At 44.4% G+C, this 25,149-nt stretch overlaps 1 protein-coding gene across 3 annotated transcripts in view; it reads right to left on the bottom strand.

Annotated features, from left to right (window-relative positions):
- The window catches only part of LOC109865701 (probable helicase with zinc finger domain), a 59,574-nt gene that overhangs the window by 28,633 nt on the left and 5,792 nt on the right, over positions 1–25,149 (bottom strand). For all 3 annotated transcript variants that reach the window (XM_020454082.2, XM_020454085.2, XM_020454084.2), the window contains exons 3-20: positions 24,829–24,865; positions 23,552–23,676; positions 22,457–22,513; positions 22,239–22,287; positions 21,871–21,943; positions 21,268–21,466; positions 20,685–20,792; positions 19,726–20,032; positions 18,164–18,431; positions 15,682–16,018; positions 13,610–13,740; positions 11,678–11,857; positions 10,539–10,640; positions 9,152–9,330; positions 4,347–4,465; positions 2,609–2,754; positions 1,911–2,058; positions 587–770 (exon numbers count right to left, since the gene is read on the bottom strand). In XM_020454082.2, the coding sequence (XP_020309671.2) occupies positions 587–770; positions 1,911–2,058; positions 2,609–2,754; positions 4,347–4,465; positions 9,152–9,330; positions 10,539–10,640; positions 11,678–11,857; positions 13,610–13,740; positions 15,682–16,018; positions 18,164–18,431; positions 19,726–20,032; positions 20,685–20,792; positions 21,268–21,466; positions 21,871–21,943; positions 22,239–22,287; positions 22,457–22,513; positions 23,552–23,676; positions 24,829–24,865 (2,749 nt within the window). The remainder of the gene's footprint in view (positions 1–586; positions 771–1,910; positions 2,059–2,608; positions 2,755–4,346; positions 4,466–9,151; positions 9,331–10,538; positions 10,641–11,677; positions 11,858–13,609; positions 13,741–15,681; positions 16,019–18,163; positions 18,432–19,725; positions 20,033–20,684; positions 20,793–21,267; positions 21,467–21,870; positions 21,944–22,238; positions 22,288–22,456; positions 22,514–23,551; positions 23,677–24,828; positions 24,866–25,149) is intronic.

The following is a 25,149-nucleotide window of genomic DNA, read 5'->3' as shown; positions in this document are numbered from 1 at the left end:
CCAACACCACATTGACAAACAGACAGCTGTGTGTTGTGAGATCCGTCCTGATCGCTGCATCTTCTCCTTAATGAGAGAGTTAATGAGCTGGAAGCAGCAGCGTATGGCTGTGAGAGAGTGTGTGTGTGAGAGTGTTTGTTGCCACTGGGAGCATTAGCCTCGTCCCTGCTAGCTGGGAGATGAGAGACAGACTATGTTAGGAGGGAAGATGTGAAGTGCTGCTGCCAACTGCGCCGGCCCCACATCTCACACACGGTCACTGAGAATCTCGGAGTTGTCGGGTAGAAATGGGAAGGGCCACACTTTTAAAACCTCTGCCGTCTTAGAATGCCAAAACAGAATTTAAAAATGGGAGAACGGGAAAGTTCCACAGTGAAAGTCCTGTAATTGCTTCAGTGTATGAGTCGTATGGGACTTGATCGTTACAATTCCATTGTGATTGCGGTATTGACAATTCTCATTCTATTTGATAGCAAATATGTGCCAAATGGCCACCTGTGCCATGGGTTACAGTGGAATGTAGTGTTGTAAGTTAAACGAAATAAACAATTGTAAGGAAACGGATTAAATATAGTATTCTTCTCACCTTGGACATTGAGCACCCTCTCCACGCTGACCTCGTGCATCCTCTTCTTTCGGAGCTCGGCGCGGATACGGAATACCTGGTCGGCATAGGGCGACACCACGCCGATGCTGCCCTCGTCCAGCTTGCCCCACGCCACCGGCCACTTCTTACGCATCTCCTCCACCCGCTCCACGATCTCAAACACCTCGAGTAACACAGGAGGGAGAGACTGGTTACAAGTGCCAGTGTTTCTCATAGATCATGTCTGAAAATCAGCATCTCTCTGGGGTGAAGCTTCCCCTAGGTACAGATCTAGGATCAGCTTCCCCTCCCCAATATTAGCCTTAACCATATATGGGGGAAATGCAAAACTAACCACCCAAGATCAGCGTCGAGGGGAAACTTCACCCTACTCCCCAGTCCCCACTGACTACAAGGTGGGGTGCTTTTTCGTGGTCCTGGATATAAACAATTGTCCTGGAAGGCAGGGCGCCCCGCCTCGGCCCGGTTGCCTCCCGCCAAAAACCTTTTAGTCTTCCATTGGTGTCAATTAGATCTTTACCAGTGCAACGCAGGAGAAAGTCCATTGTAAGTTGTTGCCATTATTTATGAGTCACCAAAATACTTAACCAGGGCTTAAAACACTTAAAGAGAAAGCAGAACTAAAGAGATGACGGAAATGACTGCTGCTCAAGGGGCCTTTTCAGCCAAGAGGAGAGAAGAAGAAAAAAAACTAGGAGAATCCAGACGTCACATCAGCAGACAAACAGGACACACGCTTAAATCAAGGCAACCTAAACCTATGACATTATGCTAATGTCCCGAAACCGTTTGACACAGGCGCGGTGTCATCAAAGGGAGGTTGGGTAATTCCTGTGGCGTCTATGACAGGTTAGCGCGGCGCTGTGATAGGAGTAGATCCAATTTAATTGGGCAGCTTCTGTCAGCTGGGTTCAGGGGTCAACTTGGCAAGTTGCCCCTCAGATTTAGCAGAGGCACCTCTGAATTTCAAACTCAGTCGCTGGAGTGCCTGGTTTAAATGCTGGGCTTTCACAAGGAATTAGCATTTGGTGGTTGTGTCAAACATCTGGTTGTGAAGCGCAGTAGTATGAGGCACAAGTAATACATCACAGTAATGTTGACTGAATGGGATGTGTTTTGCCCGCATGTACATTTCAACTCAATTCCATTGAATGATTAACCATATCAACTCACCATGAATGCAACAATTCAATTCAACGTTCAATTCACCATGAATGCACCAATTCAATTAAATCAAAAATGTAATTCATTCTATCAATGCAGTCCTAAGTCAGTGGCATACAGGGAACAAAAGGGTTTATACCTCTGCGTTGTTGTAGTAGGCCGTGCTGTTCTTCTCCTGGACGTCCTCGCCGCGCGCCGTGAAGAAGGTCAGCGGGTAGAAGTCCTTGTGAGACGGCTGCTTCCCGCTGGCCATCAGCTTCCCGTCGTAGAACAGTTCTGACGTGTAGCTGAAGGGAGGGAGGGAGACTTAACATCAGTTGGTCTTCACAAATGTCAGTTGCGTCAGTCGAGAAAGGCATGGTTGCATGAATCGTTGTATACGGATAAGGTTGCGCGCATTGTGGCTATTCTTCGACAATGGTGCCATCTGTTTTTATTCGTTTTCCATTCCATGTGGTCCTTGCCGTTCCTAGTGACTTTGAGGTTCTTGTAAAGAATGTGCATTCACAATGTTGTCCAAACGTAAATGTGTGTGAGTGAAAAGCATTAGATAAAATACCAAGACCACTTTAAGGTGGAGAAACCACTTCAAACCCATTGCGTAAGCTTCTTTCATAATCCACCACTTAAAAATGTCAGCATCCCCATCTGAGAATTGTTTAACAAGGGTGGTCATGGGACTCAGTGTACATTGGGCTTTTGTCTGTCAATAGCCAAGAAGAACCGTCAACTCTTTCAAGTCTTCTGTCTGCATAAAATCTCTCATTTGTAAACGACGTTGCAGAGTCAGGGTGAAAATTGGATCAGTCTCGGCCACGTGATGAAGTTCACACCTACCTGATGATCGCTTCGTGGGAGCGGTAGTTTTCACAGAGCAGGATGCGGCAGGGAAACTCGGCTGGGTAGTGCTCGTACAGCCGGTCCAACAGCGACACATGCAGGTTGCGCTCTCGAGAAAACTCGCTGTACACAAACGGACTGAGCTGGAGGGAGGGAACAGGGAAAAGAGAGGGATGGAGGTAGAGAAGTGAGGGCAGCCCAAAAACATTGAGTAAAATGCATCTTGATTCATTTTTATTTTGTTTCTTTTTAATGCAACAGGGATGTGCAGGTGGTGATACAGCCTGACTGGAGTTGTGTCTCTGCATTTGTAGTCAATATAACTGGAACTGTACATGTTTTGTGGCAATATTTGGTTTGATCCAAATGTATTCTACACCTACTTTTGGTTCAGATAATGTACACCTGACTTACGGAACAGACGTCGTCTGCTCTTCGACAGCTCGAGTCATGCAATCCGTGTAGATAACACAATGCTCCAAATCAATGAGTTCCCGTCCAACCGTCTCGAAAACGGAAAATGTTTGGACCTGTGGCCAGCATCTTATCATCGGTAGCTACATTTCTGCTGCGATGTTGCGCCATTAACGTGATTTGTAAAGTTACAAGTTTTATTTGTCGTTTGTACAGGATACAACATGTTAAACACTGTCCAACTGACCGCTTACTTGCAGGTTCCCTCGACGACGCAACAATAAGACATACTAATAGTTAAAGTTAGCGTAACGCGTTGAGGTGCTCCGGAAACATCCTCAACAGCAACTTTGATTAAGATGCGCGCTGAAGACACACAAATCCCCCCCAATAGCAATTACCTCTAATCTGACACTGGCTGAACTAGATTGTTTTGTGTTTGTGGTAATGTAGCTCCAGGTTGAACCTCCCTGTCTCAGGGAAAAAGTTCAGCCAGGCATTTAAATAAGGCTCACGCAGCAGATAGAAGACCTGAAGTCAACAGGAGCCGGGGACCTTCATTCACTATTCTCAGCCTACTTCTTTCAGCTGAGACACAAAACATCCCATAATGAAGAGTGATAAGACAGAAGAGAGTAGGAGGAGGGGCAAACAAATCCTCCTTGGCAACAGACACGTAGCGCACAGACAATGTGCAACAGATTAGGATGTAGAGGGAGATAGAGAGCAAGAGAAAGAAAGTGACAGAGGAGAAGCAGGAGAGGAGAACTGAGCGTGTTTGAAGCCGTTGTTCCTTCAGAGAGGAAGGAGTAGAGAAATAATTAAAACCGTTATCGCACGGTTAAACTCCCTCGGGGTGTATTTATCTACTGCCCACTCTTAATCCTGTCGCACTAAAATAAACAATGTCCAGAACACAAAAAGAAACGGAAATAAGAGGCTACTTTGGAGTGTTCCACAAAGCTTGAATGACAGGCGGAGTTTAGTTTGCCTCGTCTGACTGGACTGTGAATGGTAAACATGCTCTCTCTGACAAGTTCTTTCTCTCCTCAGTCCGTTTCACTCACGGCCAATGTGAAGTTGCCTCAGGCTAACGACGGAGTCCAGAGCACACGGAAATGTAAAGGACTTGGGCGATACACTGGTTTTTATTTGTTGGTCTGCAGAGGTCATTTGCATGAGCGAATACGATTAAGGCCTGACCCAAAAATAAAAAATCAAGGCCCTAAAAAAAAGGAGTTACAGTGAGAGTTTGTTTCAAAAGGTCAGAGTTTGTTCAAACCAATGACATCATAAACCTCCTCCTAAACCACAGTTTTACCTGCATGTGGTCTCCAGCCAGCACGATGCGGGTGCTTTTGCTGGCCAGCGCGAAAGGCATGATGGTCTCACACTCCATGGCCTGGGCCGCCTCGTCCAATAGGATGTGGGAGAAGAGCCCTGCGGACACAGAACAACACAAACCATTTCAGTCAGAGCACCGTCATATGACCCATTAATTATCATGAGGTGGTGATTCATTGGGCTCCTTGAAACAAATGGTGCACGGGTCATTGCAGGTTAGCAAGTTCAAGACATTAGCAATGCATTGGTCTGTGGTGCTTATGGTGGATGCCATCGGTGGTATAGAGCTGCTATGTATAGTTTTGCTCTGTGGTATAGAGCTGCTACGTATAGTTTTGCTGCTATGTATAGTTTTGCTCTGTGGTATAGAGCTGCTATGTATAGTTTTGCTCTGTGGCATAGAGCTGCTATGTATAGTTTTGCTCTGTGGTATAGAGTTGCTATGTATAGTTTTGCTCTGTGGTATAGAGCTGCTATGTATAGATTTGCTCTGTGGTATAGAGCTGCTATGTATAGATTTGCTCTGTGGCATAGAGCTGCTATGTATAGATTTGCTCTGTGGCATAGAGCTGCTATGTATAGTTTTGCTGCTATGTATAGTTTTGCTCTGTGGTATAGAGCTGCTATGTATAGTTTTGCTCTGTGGTATAGAGCTGCTATGTATAGATTTGCTCTGTGGTATAGAGCTGCTATGTATAGTTTTGCTCTGTGGTATAGAGCTGCTATGTATAGTTTTGCTCTGTGGTATAGAGCTGCTATGTATAGTTCTGCTGCTATGTATAGTTCTGCTGCTATGTATAGTTTTGCTCTGTGGTATAGAGCTGCTATGTATAGTTCTGCTGCTATGTATAGTTTTGCTCTGTGGTATAGAGCTGCTATGTATAGTTTTGCTGCTATGTATAGTTTTGCTCTGTGGAATAGAGCTGCTATGTATAGTTTTGCTCTGTGGTATAGAGCTGCTATGTATAGTTTTGCTCTGTGGAATAGAGCTGCTATGTATAGTTTTGCTCTGTGGTATAGAGCTGCTATGTATAGTTTTGCTCTGTGGTATAGAGCTGCTATGTATAGTTCTGCTGCTATGTATAGTTTTGCTCTGTGGTATAGAGCTGCTATGTATAGTTTTGCTCTGTGGTATAGAGCTGCTATGTATAGTTTTGCTCTGTGGTATAGAGCTGCTATGTATAGTTTTGCTCTGTGGTATAGAGCTGCTATGTATAGTTTTGCTCTGTGGTATAGAGCTGCTATGTATAGTTCTGCTGCTATGTATAGTTTTGCTCTGTGGTATAGAGCTGCTATGTATAGTTTTGCTCTGTGGTATAGAGCTGCTATGTATAGTTTTGCTCTGTGGTATAGAGCTGCTATGTATAGTTCTGCTGCTATGTATAGTTTTGCTCTGTGGTATAGAGCTGCTATGTATAGTTTTGCTCTGTGGTATAGAGCTGCTATGTATAGTTCTGCTGCTATGTATAGTTTTGCTCTGTGGTATAGAGCTGCTATGTATAGTTCTGCTGCTATGTATAGTTTTGCTCTGTGGTATAGAGCTGCTATGTATAGTTCTGCTGCTATGTATAGTTTTGCTCTGTGGTATAGAGCTGCTATGTATAGTTCTGCTGCTATGTATAGTTTTGCTCTGTGGTATAGAGCTGCTATGTATAGTTCTGCTGCTATGTATAGTTTTGCTGCTATGTATAGTTTTGCTCTGTGGTATAGAGCTGCTATGTATAGTTCTGCTGCTATGTATAGTTTTGCTCTGTGGTATAGAGCTGCTATGTATAGTTTTGCTCTGTGGTATAGAGCTGCTATGTATAGTTCTGCTGCTATGTATAGTTTTGCTGCTATGTATAGTTTTGCTCTGTGGAATAGAGCTGCTATGTATAGTTTTGCTCTGTGGTATAGAGCTGCTATGTATAGTTCTGCTGCTATGTATAGTTCTGCTGCTATGTATAGTTTTGCTCTGTGGTATAGAGCTGCTATATAGTCCTTTTGGATCGGGGACCAAACCTTCCGATGTATTGGTCTTAGTTGTTGCACCACAAATAGAAAAAAATTCAGAGATTAACTTTCTAAAAAATAAACTATTACAAATACTCTCATTTACTATTCGTTCTGTAAACTTGTAGGTCTTCTTTAGATGGGATGTTTTCTTTGTCTCGCCTGTCTGGTTTTGTGATTTCTATTTTATTTCAACTTTATTTAACTAGGCAAGTCAGTTAAGAACAAATTCTTATTTACAATGACGGACTAGGAACAGTGGGTTAAACTGCCTTGTTCAGGGGCAGAACGATTTTTACCTTATCAGCTCTGAGATTCGATCTAGCAACCTTTTGGTTACTGGCCCAACGCTCTAACCACAAATCAAAAAACACATAGGAGCAACACGGTTAGTTAACCTTCTACCCCTTCTCTATATCCGTCTTCAACAGTAGCCACTACACACCAATGCTGCTTTCGCTGACGTTTGAAAGGGTTGGAGCGGTGGTATCCCCAATTTAAAATACTCAAACATTGCTAAGCCCATGAGGAGAAGGTTATGTACAGACAGTTTTTCTTTTTTGGTTTCTGATCCGTCTGGCTTTGTGATTGCAGACAGCAAAAAGACCCAGAAAAAAAAGATGAATGCGGTACACACGCCTGTCACACGCCTGTCTTCTGCCATCATCTCGCCATCTCTTTCTCTACCTCAACGTCAGAGAGTAGCCCCTATACACACAGTAAAGCTGGTATTGCAGACGTTCGAAAAGGATTGAGCGGTTACCCTGATTTAGAAGGCTCAAACGCTGCTTGGCGCATGAGGATGTAACGGCATAGTCGAGGACTGTCAGAGCAGAGCAGGCAGGGAGAGGTGAAAGAAACAACCACTGTTTAGCCATGTCCAAACGCCTCAACATTTTCACAGGATGGTGGAGAAAGGGATTCATTGAAGGGGTTGGTGGACTTCTCTTGAACGTTTGGTACTAGCAAAACAGACCGGAGTGGAATGCATTCATTTTCTGAATGTGTGTGTAAGGCCACATCTAGCTTTACAACAAAACCTTTTGCAAAATGCACGACAACAATTGTATTCACGTTGAGCGTTGGAACTGCAGTCGCACTTGAGCAAGAGATTAAATATAAAGCACATTTGACCATCTATTGTAGTAGGGTTATTTATGAATGGCACCCTGTACGTCAGTTAAGAGACTACAAAGACACCAAAGCCCCATAAATTCACGAGTCATTAACAACATGCACTACAGGTGACCTCTAACCCCAGCCATCAAACCCCAGCCAAAGGTGATGCTGGCGCCAACGCGCCCTGCTGCTTGCAGCTCCACCCTCATAAATATGCAAAACAGCACATAATGTACAGGGATGATGTACATGGATAATTTCATAATAATCTGTAGTGTGCCTCGAGGCTGGGAAGGCAGGTTCTGTTCTGTTGATGAGCAAGGGCAGTCGGACATGAAGGGGGGGGGGGGGGGGGGGGGGGTAAGAACCAGGGGACAAATTGCATTTCGATACCCGCTCTCCATTATGTGTCTAACAACGTCCGTGGAATTTGGCCTGAGCTGGGGGAGGAAGGAGAGCACTGGGGGTGCGGTGGTGTTTGGAGGTAGACTATTTAGGTGTAAAATGTTCTTCTCTAGGTCGACTCACACACACAGACAAACCATAGGCTGCCACAAGCCTGGCCCATAGAGGGATTAACAAACCCAAACTAAAACAGATTAGAGACAACGCAACCTGTTCAACATGTGTCCTGGATTGGTGGTTTGTTATCACTACAAAGGAGCGCGAGGGGCTCCCAATTGCCTCATTTGTCGGCGGTTTTCATCAACGGCGAGCGCGGGAGATAGATGAAACGAGGGGGGGGGGGGGGGCTAATAAAGTAAAGTGCATTCGATACAGGCAGATGGTGTTCCTAAGCAACAGACAAAGCCTTCCGCTGACACATTAGAGACGGTTATTAGCTCGCCGCTGACAAATTGGTTTGTTTTCACCGTCTTTTTATACTCCATCTTAAAATGACTTCCTCCCTCTCTCTGCCTTCTCCTGCTGTTATGGGGAAGGTGTGGCGGCTGATCAAAAGACGCGTTGGGGCGGGTTTGAGATGTGTCGTGTAGCTACAGTACGTGGGTGTCTGGGTCGTTTTAAGGCCCCGTTGTCATTCTGTTTACTTTATGAGCTCGTTAAAACCAAACTGCTTGGTAAATACATACAATTTGCATGTAGCCTAAGCCGTTTAAACATGCAGTTTGCAGTTGCATTGCTCACTTGTTCCTGGTTATAAAGCGCCGTGTATGAAGTAGTTATCGCACCAGTGTATGAAACGTTTGCTGTATATGCTACATTAGCTATGTGCTACGTTAGCGGTGTATTCCATGTTGATTTATGTGGGTATACAGCTCAACATATCAAGTCATTGTAGCACCAGTGTATACTATGTTAGCTATGCATTTCACCTTATCCATGTGCTACGTTAGCGGTGTATTCTTATGTTAGCAGTTAGCAATCCAAGCACCAGTATATGCTGCAACATTAAATCAAAACCAAACTTTATGTCACATGCGTCAAATACAACAAGTGTACTTTACCATGAAATGCTTACTTACAAGCCCTTAACAGTGCAGTTCAAAAAGAGTTAAGAAAATATTAGCCATGTAAGCAGTTAGCAAACAAAGCACCAGTACAGTATTATGCTGCTACATTAGCAATATTTGCTACGTAAGCAGTTAGCCAACCAAGCACAACTGTATTCTACGTTAGCTGTGTATGCTACGTCAGCGGTTAGCCACTCACCTGGCTCCAGGTCCAGCTGGCAGAGGTACTGGGACGTGCTGAGGGTGACCACCACCACGCGGTGCCTGAGGATGTCCTCCCTCTCGGGCATCTGGAAAGTGTACTGTGTGTTAGAGATCAAACAGTACTGCTGCACCAACGGGTGGACAGTCTTCACCCAGCGGTTCCTGAAGTAAACCCTGGGAGCAGAGAGAGAGAGGACACAGTGGGATGGTTAATTCCAGACAAACTGGGCTGACAAAAACCAAAAAGCAGCAGATACATGTTAACATTGAGAAGTATCCATTGACTTGTTATTCGGGGTTACTTATTTATTTTACATTTCAATTGCTGAACTTGCAATTGACAAGTAGAGACACAGTCTCGACTTTTCATACTCTTAGCAACTGTCCTGACATTTCCATAACACTCCATTGGTTGTATCTCGTCTCATTCCTTATGGGGTTTAGCTGACCTAAAGAACTGTCTGTGTATCGCCTTCAGCATGTACACTTATGGCCTTCTCACTTGGCTAAGCACACAAAGCCTCAGGAGAAATTGGCTGATAGCCCAATTACATGGCGATTATAGTGGGATTCCCAACACAGCCCTTGGTATCAGGCCATCAGTCAAGTGTAACAAGTCATTTGTTCCCCCTGCAGGCCCTTCACTGACACATGGGGTCTGGCTAGAAGTCAGGGATACATTTCTATTTTGTTTGGGGGGGGGGGGGGGGGGCTGGATTACAGTTACTGTGATTAGAAGTCACTGAAGCAGCAGTCGTAAGAAGGAGATTGAGTGTAGATGAGAAAGGGAGGAATGTGAGAGAGTCTTCATGTCACAGCTGCTGTGTTGTGAGGCCAGGACACATCTCCTCAGAAAGAGCGAGGTCTGCCAAGCTCACTGCCATAAGGAAAACGCTGTTCCTGTTCCACTGCACCTCTAACCTCAATTACGTGGATGGATCAATCCGATCCATCCGTACATCAACATCTGCATTGCTTGCTGTTTGGGGTTTTAAGCTGGGTTTCTGTATCGCACTTTGAGACATCTGCGGATGTAAAAAGAGCTTTAGAAATACATTTGATTGATTGAGCGATCATTGGTTTTGACTGCGATTCCATGGAGTTGATACAACTATGAGTGGATTTGGGTTTGTTGATGTCTCAGGCTACAGCCAGCAGGGAGAACTGAACGCCTGAAAGCACACTGTTCACAAGAGGTGGGGGATTGATTTCAGACGGGCAGACATGCTCCTTTAAAGATGTTGTAAGCAATGAATTCTCAAGGTTGGGTACTGTAATGGGAAAAATATATATATAAATATCTTGGAATAAATCTTATGAGGGTGTCAGTGTTCTGAAGAGGTGCTGCAAACCCCTTGTAGAGCGTTTCTACAGACCCTTACCTGAGAGGTCTTGCGTGCGCGTTGCCCGCTTCTACGTATGGATGAAGGTAGTCCTTTATGTACAGATCAGCTGCACTGTTGGAATGGGTGCAAATGAGGACCCTGTGAAAGAAAGGGGATAAATGTGTCAGCACTTAAGAGATATTTAACAAATAAATACAGCCAGGAGATTTTGTTGACCATGTGATCTGACCAAGGTAAAACTCCAGGCCATAACAATGAAAGACAAGTAGGTATGTCGGAGAAGCACTGACCAGAAGTGCTCAAACTCCTACTCTTTCTACTTTCAGGCCATACTGACAATTCTAGGACCTTCATTTTGAAGTGAACATGTTAACACGTCCCTTAAACAGCGCTGCAGGAACGCTGTGCACTTAACCGTGGATTTTAAGTTCCTATTTCTCAGAAAGTTAACATGATGATGAATAACCGTCTATAGGGGTCAATCACCCTCCTTGTATTGGCTTTTAAAACATCCATAATTCATTCCCACCATTTAATATTTATCATCGTCAGTTGGAAAGTTCCAGATGAATATTGCATTCCAACACATTTTTCAGAACATATTTTTTAAATAAATTATGTATGAAGGCTTTATAAAATTAAAACGTATCTTATGTTCAAGGCCAAATGCCACAATGTATTCTACAATTTTTTTAAATAAAAACCTAAAACATTGTCGTTTCCTATTTTTACACCAGCCAATATACATTTCCTGCCAGCGCCTCGCCGTACTAACAAGAGAATGTGAATCTTCAGGCAATTTTGCATTCTATTACATCATGGCATTCGGTTGGACATGAGATAACAGGCCGTTGTAATGACAATCCAATTGTCTAATGGTTCACTTGAACGGAGATGAACCATCCAAACACAATCAACCAACCAATCGCTGCCTCAATCCCAATCGACAGACATTCCCATAACCCACACACCCCCCAATTGCTTTCCGTGACACATTCTGATCGGAAAGATACACCCAACTTGACAATGTCACCCCGAGTGTTTTCTGAACTAAACATCAACTCCAAGGAAGCTGGTAGCCCCCGGGAGCAGGAGTAACCTTGCCCTTTCACCCTTTGCCCTTTTAGAGAGACCTATCTGGACATAGCAGAGTTGCTGTGTGGTGCCCGCCTCACCTGCTGTCGTCCTGCCTGAGGATGTGCTTGACAGCCTGTGCCAGGGTGAAGGTCTTGCCCGTGCCGTAGGGCCCGATGATGAGCACAGGGGGCAGGGGGATGGTGAGAGGCGTGGTGATGGCCAGGATGGCCTCCTTCTGCTTGGCGTTGAGACGCGGGTCCAGCTGCTCGTCCCACTGCCTGCAGGGTGGCAGAGAGAGGGGATGAGATGGGGGAGGAAGATGACTCGCATGGAAAGTAAGTCGATTAGTTGGCTGGCTGGCGAACAAGCAGCATTGCTCGTGGGGTCCCTGACACAAGGAGGGGACATTGGTCCCCTCACACACATTTACACACTAAACCCCACTAACACACCCTCTTAAGTGTGATAAATCGTGGGCCAGTCTCCCAGTCTACTAGCATCGCAGTCCTCATTAGAAAGCACTGGCCCAGTGGAGTTGAACAGCCCGCCCGGTCGATCGTATACAGGCCCAGCCTTGCTAAAGGCAGCTGCAAGCACCGAGAAGGGGCTGTGAATAGGTAGAGGCAGAGGGACGGGTTCAGGGATCAGTGGGGATGAATGGAGAGCCAGGTCAGGGCATAACACTGAGCTGGGCTGCTACACCCACAGAGTAATGAGGTCTGAGGGAAGAGGAGGGTTGAGGTTGAGGCTGATCGAAAGCACTGTGTATGGGCGGTGAAACAAAGCGGACACACACAGGGTGCACAGCTGGTCTGAGAAACCCAGACACAGGAGACAAGTGCATTGGCGCTGGCCAATTAGCTTATTCATGACCAATCAACATGGCAGTCAATAGTCACCATGCAGTCAGGCAAAGCAGGGGCTTTGTTAGGCCTACATAACAAGCAATATAACCTACTTATTCTAAACAGTCAACACTTTCCATATATTTAAAACCCATTTTTAACACTACTTATTCTCATACCATTTTCTTAATGAGGTGAAGCATACATGGACCCATAGTATTTAGGAACTTTATCCAAATCGGGTTACTGCCATATGGAGCTAGTTAAGGTGGTTATTGTACTAATAACCATTTTCAATTTAGTAAGTGTTCCCCTTTATGCATTTAAATTATGGCCACCACTGCAAAAACATATATAAAACGCAGGAATTAGAGTCTGACTTGATCTTTCAGTAGCAAAAGCTTTAGCTCATTAAATCAAAGCCTATATACAAGTGTTAATCATATTCAGGAAACCAGATAAGAGTTATTTGGAAGCAAGAGATTAGGCTTGACATTGTTGACTCTTGGGTTCGCGTCAATTAAGATTACTCTGTGGCCCTCCAAAATGTGTCCGTCTTTAGAAGAGATATCTAAAGCCGGGAGAACTAACAGCTCTTCAAAATGTCCGCCTAGTCAGCGAGGACAGCTAGTCGCGGGAAACCTTTCTCAACTTCATTTCGGTGTGAAAGTATAAGTAAACCTAATTTACCATGCATGTTTCAGGGAGACTACTAAACTTAACCTAAAGGAGTATGCAAGCTAGAATAACATTTAACACACAAATAGGTTATTGCGTAATCTTTCTTGAAATCAAAAAAAGGCCTTTTTTTGATTTCAAGAAAGATTACGCAATAACCTATTATAACCTATATCTGCCAAAATTAATGTGAAAACCTCACATGGTTCAAGGAGATTGAGTAAGAGGCCTGTTGGGCAGATTATGACTAGCAACGCTTGCCCAGAAGCGGTTTGCACACCATGGAAAAGGGGTTGGAGGATCTATGGCAGACAGATTCAAATCTAGATCTCGAAGCCAGTTCCACTCCTGATTTTAATTATTTTCCTCAAGGACTGATTTAGACCTGGGACACCAGGTGGTTGCAATTCATTCTCAGGTAGAACAGAAGACCAGCAGTCCTCCAGGCTTAGATTGAAATACTCCTGGTCTAAGGGGGGGGGGGGGGGGGGGGGGGGGGGGTAGTACCTGTTGGGGCTCCAGGGGATGGTGGGTGTAAGGCTGGCGTCTGGGAACAGGATGCCGTTGTCTTTGATGCGGTCCAGAGCATAGTGCATCTCACACAGGGGCAGGCGGTTCAACTGAAACTGCAGCTCCACCTGGGGCAGAGGGGAACACAGGAGTGGTCACTCATGGACAGTGTGGTCACTTATTTAGGTCACTCAAACCAAGTGTCTTGAGACTAAATAAAGATGCAGTTTAGAAAGGTTCAGCTGGAAACAATTGGCTCTAAACAACTACATAACTGACATATTACTCAATGGCCTATCAACGCAATGCTAAGATGGTTGTTACAAATTCAAAGTGGCGGTCTCCCTCGCTCCTTTTTAACGGACCAGGGGCAACCATTTATAGGGCCCTATAAACATCGGTATTATTTTCCCCTGTTTTTCACTCTCAAAAATCACACTGTTTTAATAGAAAATGGTTGAAGCCCACAACAATACTTACACCACATCAGGATACCATTTGAGGTCTGGGAAAATATGTTTTGTTGTTGGTGTAGTCACCCTTTAATTCCAGAGTGCCCATTGAAAAAGGCTGTTGTTTATATATATTTTTGTAGTGCAAGCACATGTGATGGTAGAATTTGCAAAACAAATAACCACTGGATTGATGCAAATAACAATGATATCATTCTGTCAAGTAAGCATAGGCTACTTTGTGTAGTTAACATTTAACTGAGGTTCTTGGGAAAGCCTTTCAATTACAATCATGCTAATGGCTACATATATTCATTGCCTCTTCACAAAGTTGCAGGAAATGCGAATCACTGATGCATTCTGTTCATGTCTTATGTGCAACAACAAAAAACCTGTGCAAATTAACTAACTTAATTTTTGGGAATATTGTTGAATTCCATTTTAAATGGAAGGAATCACAGAATCCAGACGTGTTCTCCACATCGCGGATTGTATACAGGCAGTTACAATTTAATTCCATTGCGTACCTAGAAAGACGCTGGGATTGTTTTTGTAGCGCAGGTAGAATTAGCTAAACAAATACTCACTGGATGAATGCAAATAATGATGCCATGATGTCATTCTGCCAGGTTTGTACTTAACATTCAATTAAAACAGGTTTTTGGGGAAAGCCTTTCCGTTTACCAGATTTTTCATTCGCATCATAGCCATCAGCTACACAAAGTGCTAGCACGGGTTTCCACCGGGTGGCTAGATAGCTAGCTTTAATTCCCCCGTCGCTACGGGCTCTGTCCTAATCACTTAGCTAGACATGAGCTGCTCCAAAACACGGACGGACAGATTATATTCCCTGCAACAGGCTTGTTTGGATAATTGCTCATGCCCGGGCCTCGCTTTCCCCCGCCAGCCCATCATTCACACCGGCGGGTAAGAACAGCCTTTAGACGCCACTGGGCAAAGTAATTGGGATCTCTCGCCGCGCTGGGAGAGTGCAATTTTCCCTGGAGCGCCAGCCTTACCGTGGACGGCGCTAACCTTTGTGAAGTGGCAATCGATACTGGGACCTTTCACCCCGAGAGTTTGCTTTCGCTAAAGCATCAGACGTTGGAGAGGTGACCCTTTCATTAAAGATTTCTTAGCTCTCAAATGGCAGAGGACACAGTGAAATGGGAGATTGAAAAGACTGAAATAAGGATGGGGCGGTGGGCCTTTAAGGGGTTTAAACAGTTCCCCTGACTCAAGAGAATAGTTTCTATGCCACCGCTTCTGTTCGTGATGACATGGGACATAAACAAGCTTTGAGGCTGAAGCCATGTCAAGGGAGATGTCCTTGTGACTCAAACACATTAGACCTCACCCATGGTGTGATTATGCGTTGTATTGAACTACAGGGAACAAATCCAACATCCTCCATATTGGAACATGGCTAAAATGACATTGGATCTGTTCATCCAATTACCTACCCACAAAAATACATTTAAAAAAACACCTATTGTGGCAGCTGTCATGTTTCAAATCTCAATTGAAAAATAAATCTATTCTAACCAATCGACTCTTCCGTAGCAACTTGTTGCTAGGCCAATCACAGTGTTATACAACGATGTATTTGGTCCGTACCTGCAGTTCCCTGTCAGGTATCAACCCCAGCTCCTCGCAGCAGTCCTTGCATATCCGCAGGAAGATGTAGTCCTTGGTCTTCTCCTCGATGCAGGCCTCGTAGACCCGCTCCTTGACCCCAGGGGGCTGGCTACACCACTCCTGGCGGGCCAGGGGCAACAGCAAGACAGAGTTCACCTTGGTCATGACAAGTCGGCCCGCCAGTGTGTCCTCCGACAGCGTCTCAGTCAGCTTGAAGCGGGCGAAGAGCTGTCCATTCTGGGCGTACTTGGCGCCACCCGAGATGCCCGTCAGCATGAAGCTGGTGACCAGCTGGAGGTTGACTTTGATGTTGAACCTGGTGGGAGAGGACATTTTGTCATCAGCCAGAAATTAGTTGAGGGACGGGAGCATTAGCGTTGTTCGAAAATGATGTGACAGAGGAGAGGCGGGAGTTGTGGAGAGTAGGCCTGAACGAAGTTAGCCAGAAATGGACATTAGTATTAGGCCTAATTTAAGTGGAAATAGACATTAGCATTGTTAGCCAGTGCGGAGGCGACTTTGATGTTGAACTTGGGAGGAGAGAGGGTAGGACAGTGGCAAAGATAGCTAACAATGAAATGAGACTGGACTCATTGCTAAATATGCACCATGTTTAACTGGAATAAGGTTGAATCAGTGTAACCTCTTTACTTCCTGAAATTTGACCTTTTCACATCCTGCTCATTTATATGCAAACAGTGATTGTTGTGATCCACAGTGGTTTACATGGCAAATGTTTTGCCCGGAGGCATTCACATAGACAGCTGTTTGTGGTAAAAATATGTTTGTGTTGTGAAAAAGAATCTGGGTTTGTTTGGCATGAAAATCTACCAATTGCTATTTCAGCAGTGTGGCAAAACTGACTTGGACCATATGTTTGTCAGCTTTGGGAGTCCCTTAGGTAAGCTAGGGACCTTAACAATTAGACAGCATTGCAGATTGACCGTTGAACGATCATTTGTTTGGAAAGAAAAAAAAGAAAAAGACACGAGTTGTGCCAAGTAGTCAAGTGTGGTTCATGGACAGCGAAAATAACTCTGAGATCAATCTCTCTTTATCAAGACAGCAATACTGTGAATGGTATTTGACAGGGACATTAGACTACACTATAGTAGTATTAATACAATATTCATTTTTGTATTATATATCCTAATATTGTGTACTATATAAACTATTACATAGTCTGTATTGAATCAGATGAGCATGCATGCAAAACCAGAAATTCACAGGTCCTTGAACGCCACATTAAGACATACTTCCCGGACATAGATTATGTCCTGGACATAAAATAACTTTCAAATGGAGAATCTCCATAGAAAATGCTGGACATAAAATAACTTTCAAATGGAGAATCTCCATAGAAAATGCTTCTTGTCCAGGTCTCAGCTTAATCTGTTTGCCGGGAAACCGGCCCTCAATGGTAAATTGGATGATTGAGAGGAATCCATTCCACAGCCCCAGGCAAATGACAATAACAGTGATGAGGGGGAACAGTGAAGGAGTGGGGGAGGGGAACAGTGAAGGAGTGGGGGAGGGGAACAGTGAAGGAGTGGGGGAGGGGAACAGTGAAGGAGTGGGGGAGGGGGAACAGTGAAGGGGTGGATGAGGGGGAACAGTGAAGGAGTGGGGAGGGGGAACAGTGAAGGAGTGGGGAGGGGGAACAGTGAAGGAGTGGGGGAGGGGAACAGTTAAGGAGTGGATGAGGGGGAACAGTTAAGGAGTGGATGAGGGGGAACAGTGAAGGAGTGGGGGAGGGGAACAGTGAAGGAGTGGGGGAGGGGAACAGTGAAGGAAACCCTGGTTCCTTCCACCGGGTTGACTGAGCGAAGGCTTGGGGGGCCTTTGATTAGGTCTTAATCAGGGTTGGATTGCTATGATAACCTGTTCTCCTTCTCACCTTCCACTGAGGACAGCAGCGGGTGTCGAATTACAGGGGGGGTTTGGGGAGACGCCTTAGTTCATACAAGAAATTACTTCTATTCTAAAACAAAAATGTCCTGGTCTGGGGAAATCTCTGGGGATGCAGAGGAGATATGCATAATCAAATGGGCTTTAGCTGTGTGCCTGGGCCACGTGTGTAGTGTAAACACACCCCTTTACTGTGGAAGATCGACTCTGACACCTTGTGGTGAGCCAGTCTCACAGACCCCTGCTCAATCCAGACTGTCGCTCAGTACTGTCTACACACTACATAAAACATTACACTAAAATGTATATTCGCAGGTATCAAGAGGCGTGACTGACTAAAACTAAATAAAAAGGAGCACTAAAGGACCAACCCTTCGGAGAAAACATACTCAAAATAAGTACACACTTTTTACAATTAGAAGACAATTATCACTAGCAATGGAAGTGCTATTTAAAAAGTGTATTTTTAGCAATTACAACCCATTGTCAATGGTTGAAGGTTTTCAGAATAGGATTGATTGGAAACAGACTACAACAACAAAGAGGCTCTCACTTGCTGACTTCTTTGTACTGGGCGATCTCCTCGATGTAGAGCAGGTCGTGCAGGCGGGCCTGGTAGTTGTCCCGGGTCAGGGTCTTGTCCAGGACCGACTGGGTGAAGAGCTGGTCGGCCGACAGAGGGATCTGGTAGCGAGCCAGCAGGCTGCGGTCCAGGTCAACCGTCTCGTTGGGGCTGAACTCCACGATGGTCTTGCAGGACGGGTCCCAGCGCTTGGCCGTCATCAGGAGCTGCTGCCTGGCTTGCATTAGGTGCTCCAGGTCTGTAGAGGGAGATGTGAGGGTTTGTGAAAACCACACCTTCCATCATTAATATTGACACTTGAGCATGAGGGTAATTGGAGACGGCAGGTAGCCTAGTGATTAGAGAGTTGGGCCAGTAACCGAAAGGTTGCTGGATCAAATCCCCAAGCTGACAAGGTAAAAATCTGTCGTTCTGCCCCTGAACAAGGGCAGTTAACGCACTGTTCCTAGGCCGTCATTGTAAATAAGAATTTGTTCTTAACTGACTTGCCTAGATAAATAAAAAGGTTTAAAAAATTAAATATTGGCCTGCACTTGTGTTTTGATGGCTCAGCTGGTAAGACCAGGGTTGTGCGTTGGATTCCCGCATGGGCCATATATACATTTTCCTGTAAGTCACAGGGGATTTGGGGTGAGATGAGACAGAATCTGCAGGTTCTTATTCATAGAGACCTATATTATTATTCCAATCCTATAGAATTATTAAATTATTATTAAATTATTCCAATCCTATAGAATTATCAAATCGCTTTCATGCATGTCTGTAAACATAATAATGGCCAACAGTGTTATGAATTTTCTGACGTTTGATTCCACAAGTATTACTTTATTTCAAATCCTCTTCCAGCTTAGGGAGAGGAGCTTAGGAAAATTCTGCCCACACAGATTCCACCTGGCCCAAATCATGGGGAATATTGGTCTGCTACTAAAGCTATGAGGACTGGCCAGAACACACATATATATATATATATTTTTTTTTACATAGCCAAAGGATAAAAAGAACAATGAACATTGCATTTGCACATCTGAAATAGTGAGTAAAAGAAGTCGAAAGTCTGTAGCGTCATACCCAAGAAGACCTGAGGCTGTGATCGCTGCCAAAGGTGCTTCAACAAAGTACTGAGTAAAGGGTCTGAATACTTATTTCTAAAAACCTGTTTTTGCTTTGTCATTAAGGGGTATTGTGTGTAGACTGATAATTTTAGAGTAAAGCTGTAACGTAACAAAATGTGGCAAGAGTTAAAAGGTCTGAATACTTCCCGAATGAACGGTATATGGCTGCCGTACCACTCATGTTGGTGCTACACATTGTGGTGGACAGGGTTCAGTTCCCTCCTATTACATTGCTAAGCACTTTGAGGCCTTGTAAGGAATGTCACACGTGCAAACCATTATCAATATAACCTAACTTCTATTTTGCTAATCATTTTAGTTTTATTGTTGTGTTAGAAACTTGGACTAATGAGGGAGGGTGGGAGGTTTTTGTTTAACTGAAAATGTTAAAATCTCTCACAAAAAAACCCACAAACAAACCTTCTATGGAGGCGGCGTCCACCATGATGCGCTGCATCAGCACGGGCTCCGAGCCAAAGTCGAAGACTATGGTCTGGCGGAAGGTGCCGAAAATCTCGGTGCTGAAGCCCACCACCACCGTGTAGACGCAGTGGTCCATGCCGTTGTCAGCCGCCAGCGCCTCCTCGCCCGCCGTCCACTCCTGGCAGCCCTCGGCCGCCGCCTGCAGCCGCTGGGCGCCGGCATCGCCAACCGACACAGCCGTGATGGAAAAGTGGGGTCGGTGGGCGTCGTAGAGCAGGGCGATGCGGTACAGCTTCCTCACAGGCTGAGGGGGAGGGGCAGAAATTGTGAAAGTGGGTAATCAGAGATAAAGGGCTACTTTGCGTCACATGTGAGTGCTCTTTGGAAGCATTGTCAGTCAGTTAGTGTCTAAGAGTATATCAATGGGTATATGAAAAAGTTGGCCTTTGAGAGTGAATGTTCAGACGCATAAGTACATGGTCTCCTGCTGTGGTGCTGGGAATGGTGGGGGGGGAAATCAATACAACTTCTGTCAATGATACAAATTTCTCCCACACACGACCTCTGCACAATTATTTTATGTGTTATGATAATGTCTTGATAAAGGTCGACATGACCAACCTGCCGGCAAAATCAACATGCAGAGCTTTCCTCTGCGTAGGAGCAGTCTTTATCAAAGTTGCTTATAAATGATATGGCCGTGTACGACCTACAGATAACAGCCAGATGTTGATTTCAAATCTAAATCTACTTGTGTGGTGCTTTTGGAAATATATTTATTTGAAACCATTGGTTGCATCTCAAACAGCACTCTATTCCCTATATACTGATTTTGACCAAAAACTCTATGGGTCATAGTCAAAAGTAGTGAACTATATAGAGAATAGGGTGCCATGTATAAGGAATATGGGTGGTATTTGGTGTGCTGACATTGAGTGAGACAGAGCCCCTGTTACCTTGCAGAACAGGGAGAAGGTCCAGGAGTGAGCTGATTTCTTGGTGGTGACAGTTACGGAGAGGTTGGAGCTGTGTTCCACGTTGACGCCATCCAAATAGTCACTCAGCTACGGCAGAGGAACAGAACACAGGTTGAGAGTTGAACAAAATAAAAGCCTGGCTAAAACGAGGACATAACCTCTTAATAGAATGTACATTTTAAAAAAGGGCAGTTTGAGATAAGTAGACAAAATGAAAGAGTCAAATAACAAAAAAAAATATATATATATGCTGAGAGTACAGCAGCACGGCATCTACACCTGTATCAGCCTCACGGGCTCTGTCCCAATACAAGCATCTTTGCTTCCTCCCCTCCTTGAAGTACTAACCCCTGATCTGACCACCTCTCAATTTGGGTTAGATCAGTGATTACTCCGAGGAAGGGAGCTCGTGTTAACGCATTTGAAGACCCAAGCAAACAGCTTATCCGGCCTTATCCTCCACTCGTTAAAAATCAGTGATTACTTCCAGTAAGGGAGGGTGTATTTTAACACTAGTCTATTAAGGCCATAGGCCAAGCAACTAGACTAGGGGTTGACTCACCACTTTCTCAGGGGAGAGAGAGTTCATCCACTTCTCGATGAGCGCCTCCATGTAGTTCTCGGTGAAGTGCTTGCTCTCCTGCTGCTGCTTGAGGCGGATGAGGCGCGAGGCGTAGCGCTTCTGCCACTCCATCAGCTCCTCCCGGGAGTGGGCCGACGTGCACTGGGCACCGTAGCGACACAGGCCCTGCTCCAGGAACCTGGAGGAGCACGGCGAGGACAACAGGACATTCAACCGGGTGGCGTCAACTTGTTACGTGGTTCTCATTTCCAATAGTGTCCGGGAATCCAACCCCCAAGGACCAAAAGCCAAAAGGGCCCCACCTTCTGAACAGACACTGAAAAACTGTGTCGGTTACTCAGCTAGGTAACAAGCACTAATACAATGTTTATTGCTTGTAAAGCAAGCCCATGTTTGCAGCAGGTGGACATAATGCAGGTGCAATAACAATGGCTTTAATTGTAGGCCACTCACTGTACAAATGTGACAAAGTGATTGCATACAACATGCCAATTACTTGTTAAACTTGTCTTGTAATATGTTATATGAACTATGGTCTTACGCCACCGGTATAACATAGTCAGCAACGCATGATAGCATTACCTTTTACACAGCGTGTACTCCTCACTGCTGGTAACTCCTCTAGGCGGGGGGCGAAACTGCCATCCATCCCGTACTTTTGACCACAAAGACATAACTGCATCAACAAAACATCCCACTCACACAGTAAATAAGCACCTACATATAGACTTTGGAGTCAAGCTTTTGAGACTTGAGTCAAAGTGAAAATGAAATCCAATTCTAAAGGCTTGGTCTTTCGATATCCTGCAACCAGAGAGCTTTCCTTTTCGAAGCAAATCTGAGCATTGAGCCTGACTGTGTTGAGCACAAGCTGTGAAATCCAATTGACATATATAAAACGCATCCAAATATATATATCCCCCCCCCCCACGTGAGGACGACTTGCTCACCTTCCTCGTTGTCGTCTGTATATTCTGTAGCCATTTCGCTACGAATGGCCTGTGAGAAAGAGAAAGTATTGTATTCATAAGACAATAACATTTAATGTCCACTCAAACAATTAGTTGACCTCGAGAACTGCAACGTGTGATAAATCTTCAGTGTCATTCACTTTTAAATATAATCAATAGTCAGAAACATAAGTCAAGACCACCTCACAAACACTTACTTCAATTTCTGAGAGAAGCATTTTTAATCTAGTTAAGTCCTTTGTGACGATGCCATTCTGAAGAAGAGAAGGTACAGGAAACACATTACAACACATACAATATCAGCAAGCATATCCAAAAGGATTTTAGACTATATCAATTAAAGAGACTTGGCAGAGTCACTGGTCAATATAAAATATTACTCGATACATAAATTCTCTGAATAACACATTGTTAATCCGAAAACCAAATCTGTTCACAGGCTGGTAAAAATGGTTATGTGGATGCCGCTTATGATTCTTATACTTAATGCAGCAGCATGTTTGTTGCTCCCTGGTTCTAGTCAACTTGAGAACAAATAACGGACTTCATATCTATGCTTTTTGGTTGCCAGATAAGACACCAGAGTGTTCAGGCTTCACGTTTCACTGTTGAAAGTTATCTGCTGTTGGGAGTTTTAAGGGACAGTGTGAGAATCAAGCTTGTTTCCTGACACCGGAACAGGGCATCACACACTTAAAAATAAATCACAACATTGAAACGGTCACTTGGGCACTGCCTGTTAATCTAAAAAGGTATTGATATTTTAGGAATAACTTTTTTTCCAAGTTAATTGAGATATGCAACACTAGTATTTTGCTATTTTCTGACATTTACCCCCATGTAGAGAGGCTGGAGAATAACACAGCTACAAACCCTTAAGAGCATATCGATTCAACAGTCAACATGAACACTTCCTCTGTGCTGAGAGAACCTGCTTCATAAAAAAAACCCAGAGGACATTTCCTGGAAAAGTCAAAAGGAACCAAATGTTCCAGCTGCTCTCAGAGCTAAATGGCTGTGTTTGTCTCCATAGATCAGTTATAGGAGGAGGTGGTGGAGGAAAAAGGAGCAAAATGGAAGAGAAGGAAAAAGGAGGTGAAGGGAGAAGAGGGGTGAAAAGGAGGAAAAGGCAGAAGGAGAAAGAGGGGGAGGTGGAAAAGGAGGAGAAGAAGGTGTGGGGGAAAATAACAGAGGGAGAAAGAGGAGGTGGTGAACTAAGGGGGGTGAAAAAGATGGTGTAGATGTTGAAGAGGCAGGGTTAACAGTGAAGTAAGGACGGGAGCAAGTGTTACCAGAGGCTCCCCAAACAGGGACTTGGAGAGGAGGCCAGCCACTTCGTGCAGGCTGCCGTCCAGCAGCATGCAGCGCAGGCTGGCCTGAAACGACCCGTCTCCCTTGGCCAGCTCCTCGGCCAGAACTACAATAAACACACACAGGACGACAGGGAACGTTACTGTGCATGATCGCACCGCACTACATTGCATGGAACGTGTGCTCACTCCCATCACATCGAACTGCATTCTCTCCACCCAAGTCACATGACATGGGCATAGCTGCAGGCATGGTGTGGTCAAGTCCTGCGACACAGGGCTATGACCACCAATGTTATTGTAACTGCTTGTCTTGACATGGGCAAAGCTAGCTACTGAAGCAGGCATGGCGTGCAGAAGTCCCGCTCCACGCGGCTACGACAGCTGATGTTATGCAAACCACTTGTCTTGTAAGTCTTCACTAACTTGAGCATGAACCTTAGCGCTGACATTTACCCAAAATGTTGACCTGTTTCTAACCCTAACATTTGTTTAGCAGATCATCATGTCTAGAATGATTTTAATAGCAATGAAACTATTTGAGATGACTAATTGCCAATAAAAACTTAAGGTCTGTTGAGTAGGACTGTGTTACACTTAGAGTTGGATAGAGGGCGTCTTTGCCACAATAGCGCTGGGTAAATTCCATTTTTTTAAATATATTATATATATATATATATATATATATATATATATATATATTACATATCGGGCTATTACTTGATGATATCGTATTGGTTTAACAATATTTCAATACAAAGGTTTGAGCTAATAGGCTGCACCAAACCTCCAGTATTTTTCCTTCATAGCTTGTTTTCCATCTTTTTTTAATAGAGAGAATTTGTTTTCAGCACTTTTATTTCCCTAACGGATCAAAACTCATTTTCTCACGCTCTCTCGTCTCTCTGCAGCTGACATAGGCTTAGCAATATGTTTGGAACATCGAACCGCAATAAAATCATTGTATTCAAATCGCAATACATAGAGAATCAAAATACATATTGGCACCTAAGTATCGTGATAACATCTTATTGTGAGGTCCCTAGCAATTCCCAGGCCTAATTTTTAAGTAGTCAATGTCATCTTCTACGAGTTTTAAAATGGTGAAAGCACTCCATGGTACTGCCCATGCAAAAACAGGCTTTATGGCAAATGCATCCTCTAGCCAAGTCTATAGTTTGTATATGACTGTAACCTGGGGATGGACCTTCAATACAATGGGTTATGTCTTCACTATGATAAGTACTCCACCAACTCACCATGTTTGCAGTCTTCATCTGCTTGATCATAGTTTTTCTGGTGGTAGAAAGAAAACAAGTAAACAGAAAGTCAAAGCAGCAGAATGACTGTCCTCGTAAAGGTGGGTTTTATATGACAGAGGTCCTGACTGAGTCTTAGATAAGAGCCCAGAACGGATATCTTCGCTACTCAGAGCAGAGTCACTCGCAATATAATTATGGTACTTAAGCAGTGTCTATAATCGTGAGGCTTAAGTAGTGGGGTATCATTTTAGTGCTAGAAGGAGATAACAGTGCAGTTAGAGGCAGAGAAATGAAAGGAGGTGGGACCTTGGTCGTTTT

Source organism: Oncorhynchus kisutch, linkage group LG20 (genome assembly GCF_002021735.2).
Source record: "Oncorhynchus kisutch isolate 150728-3 linkage group LG20, Okis_V2, whole genome shotgun sequence".
NCBI classification, from domain to species: Eukaryota; Metazoa; Chordata; class Actinopteri; order Salmoniformes; family Salmonidae; genus Oncorhynchus; species Oncorhynchus kisutch.
The sequence above is the reverse complement of the archived record's forward strand: the minus strand, read 5'-3'. Positions and strand labels throughout refer to the sequence as shown.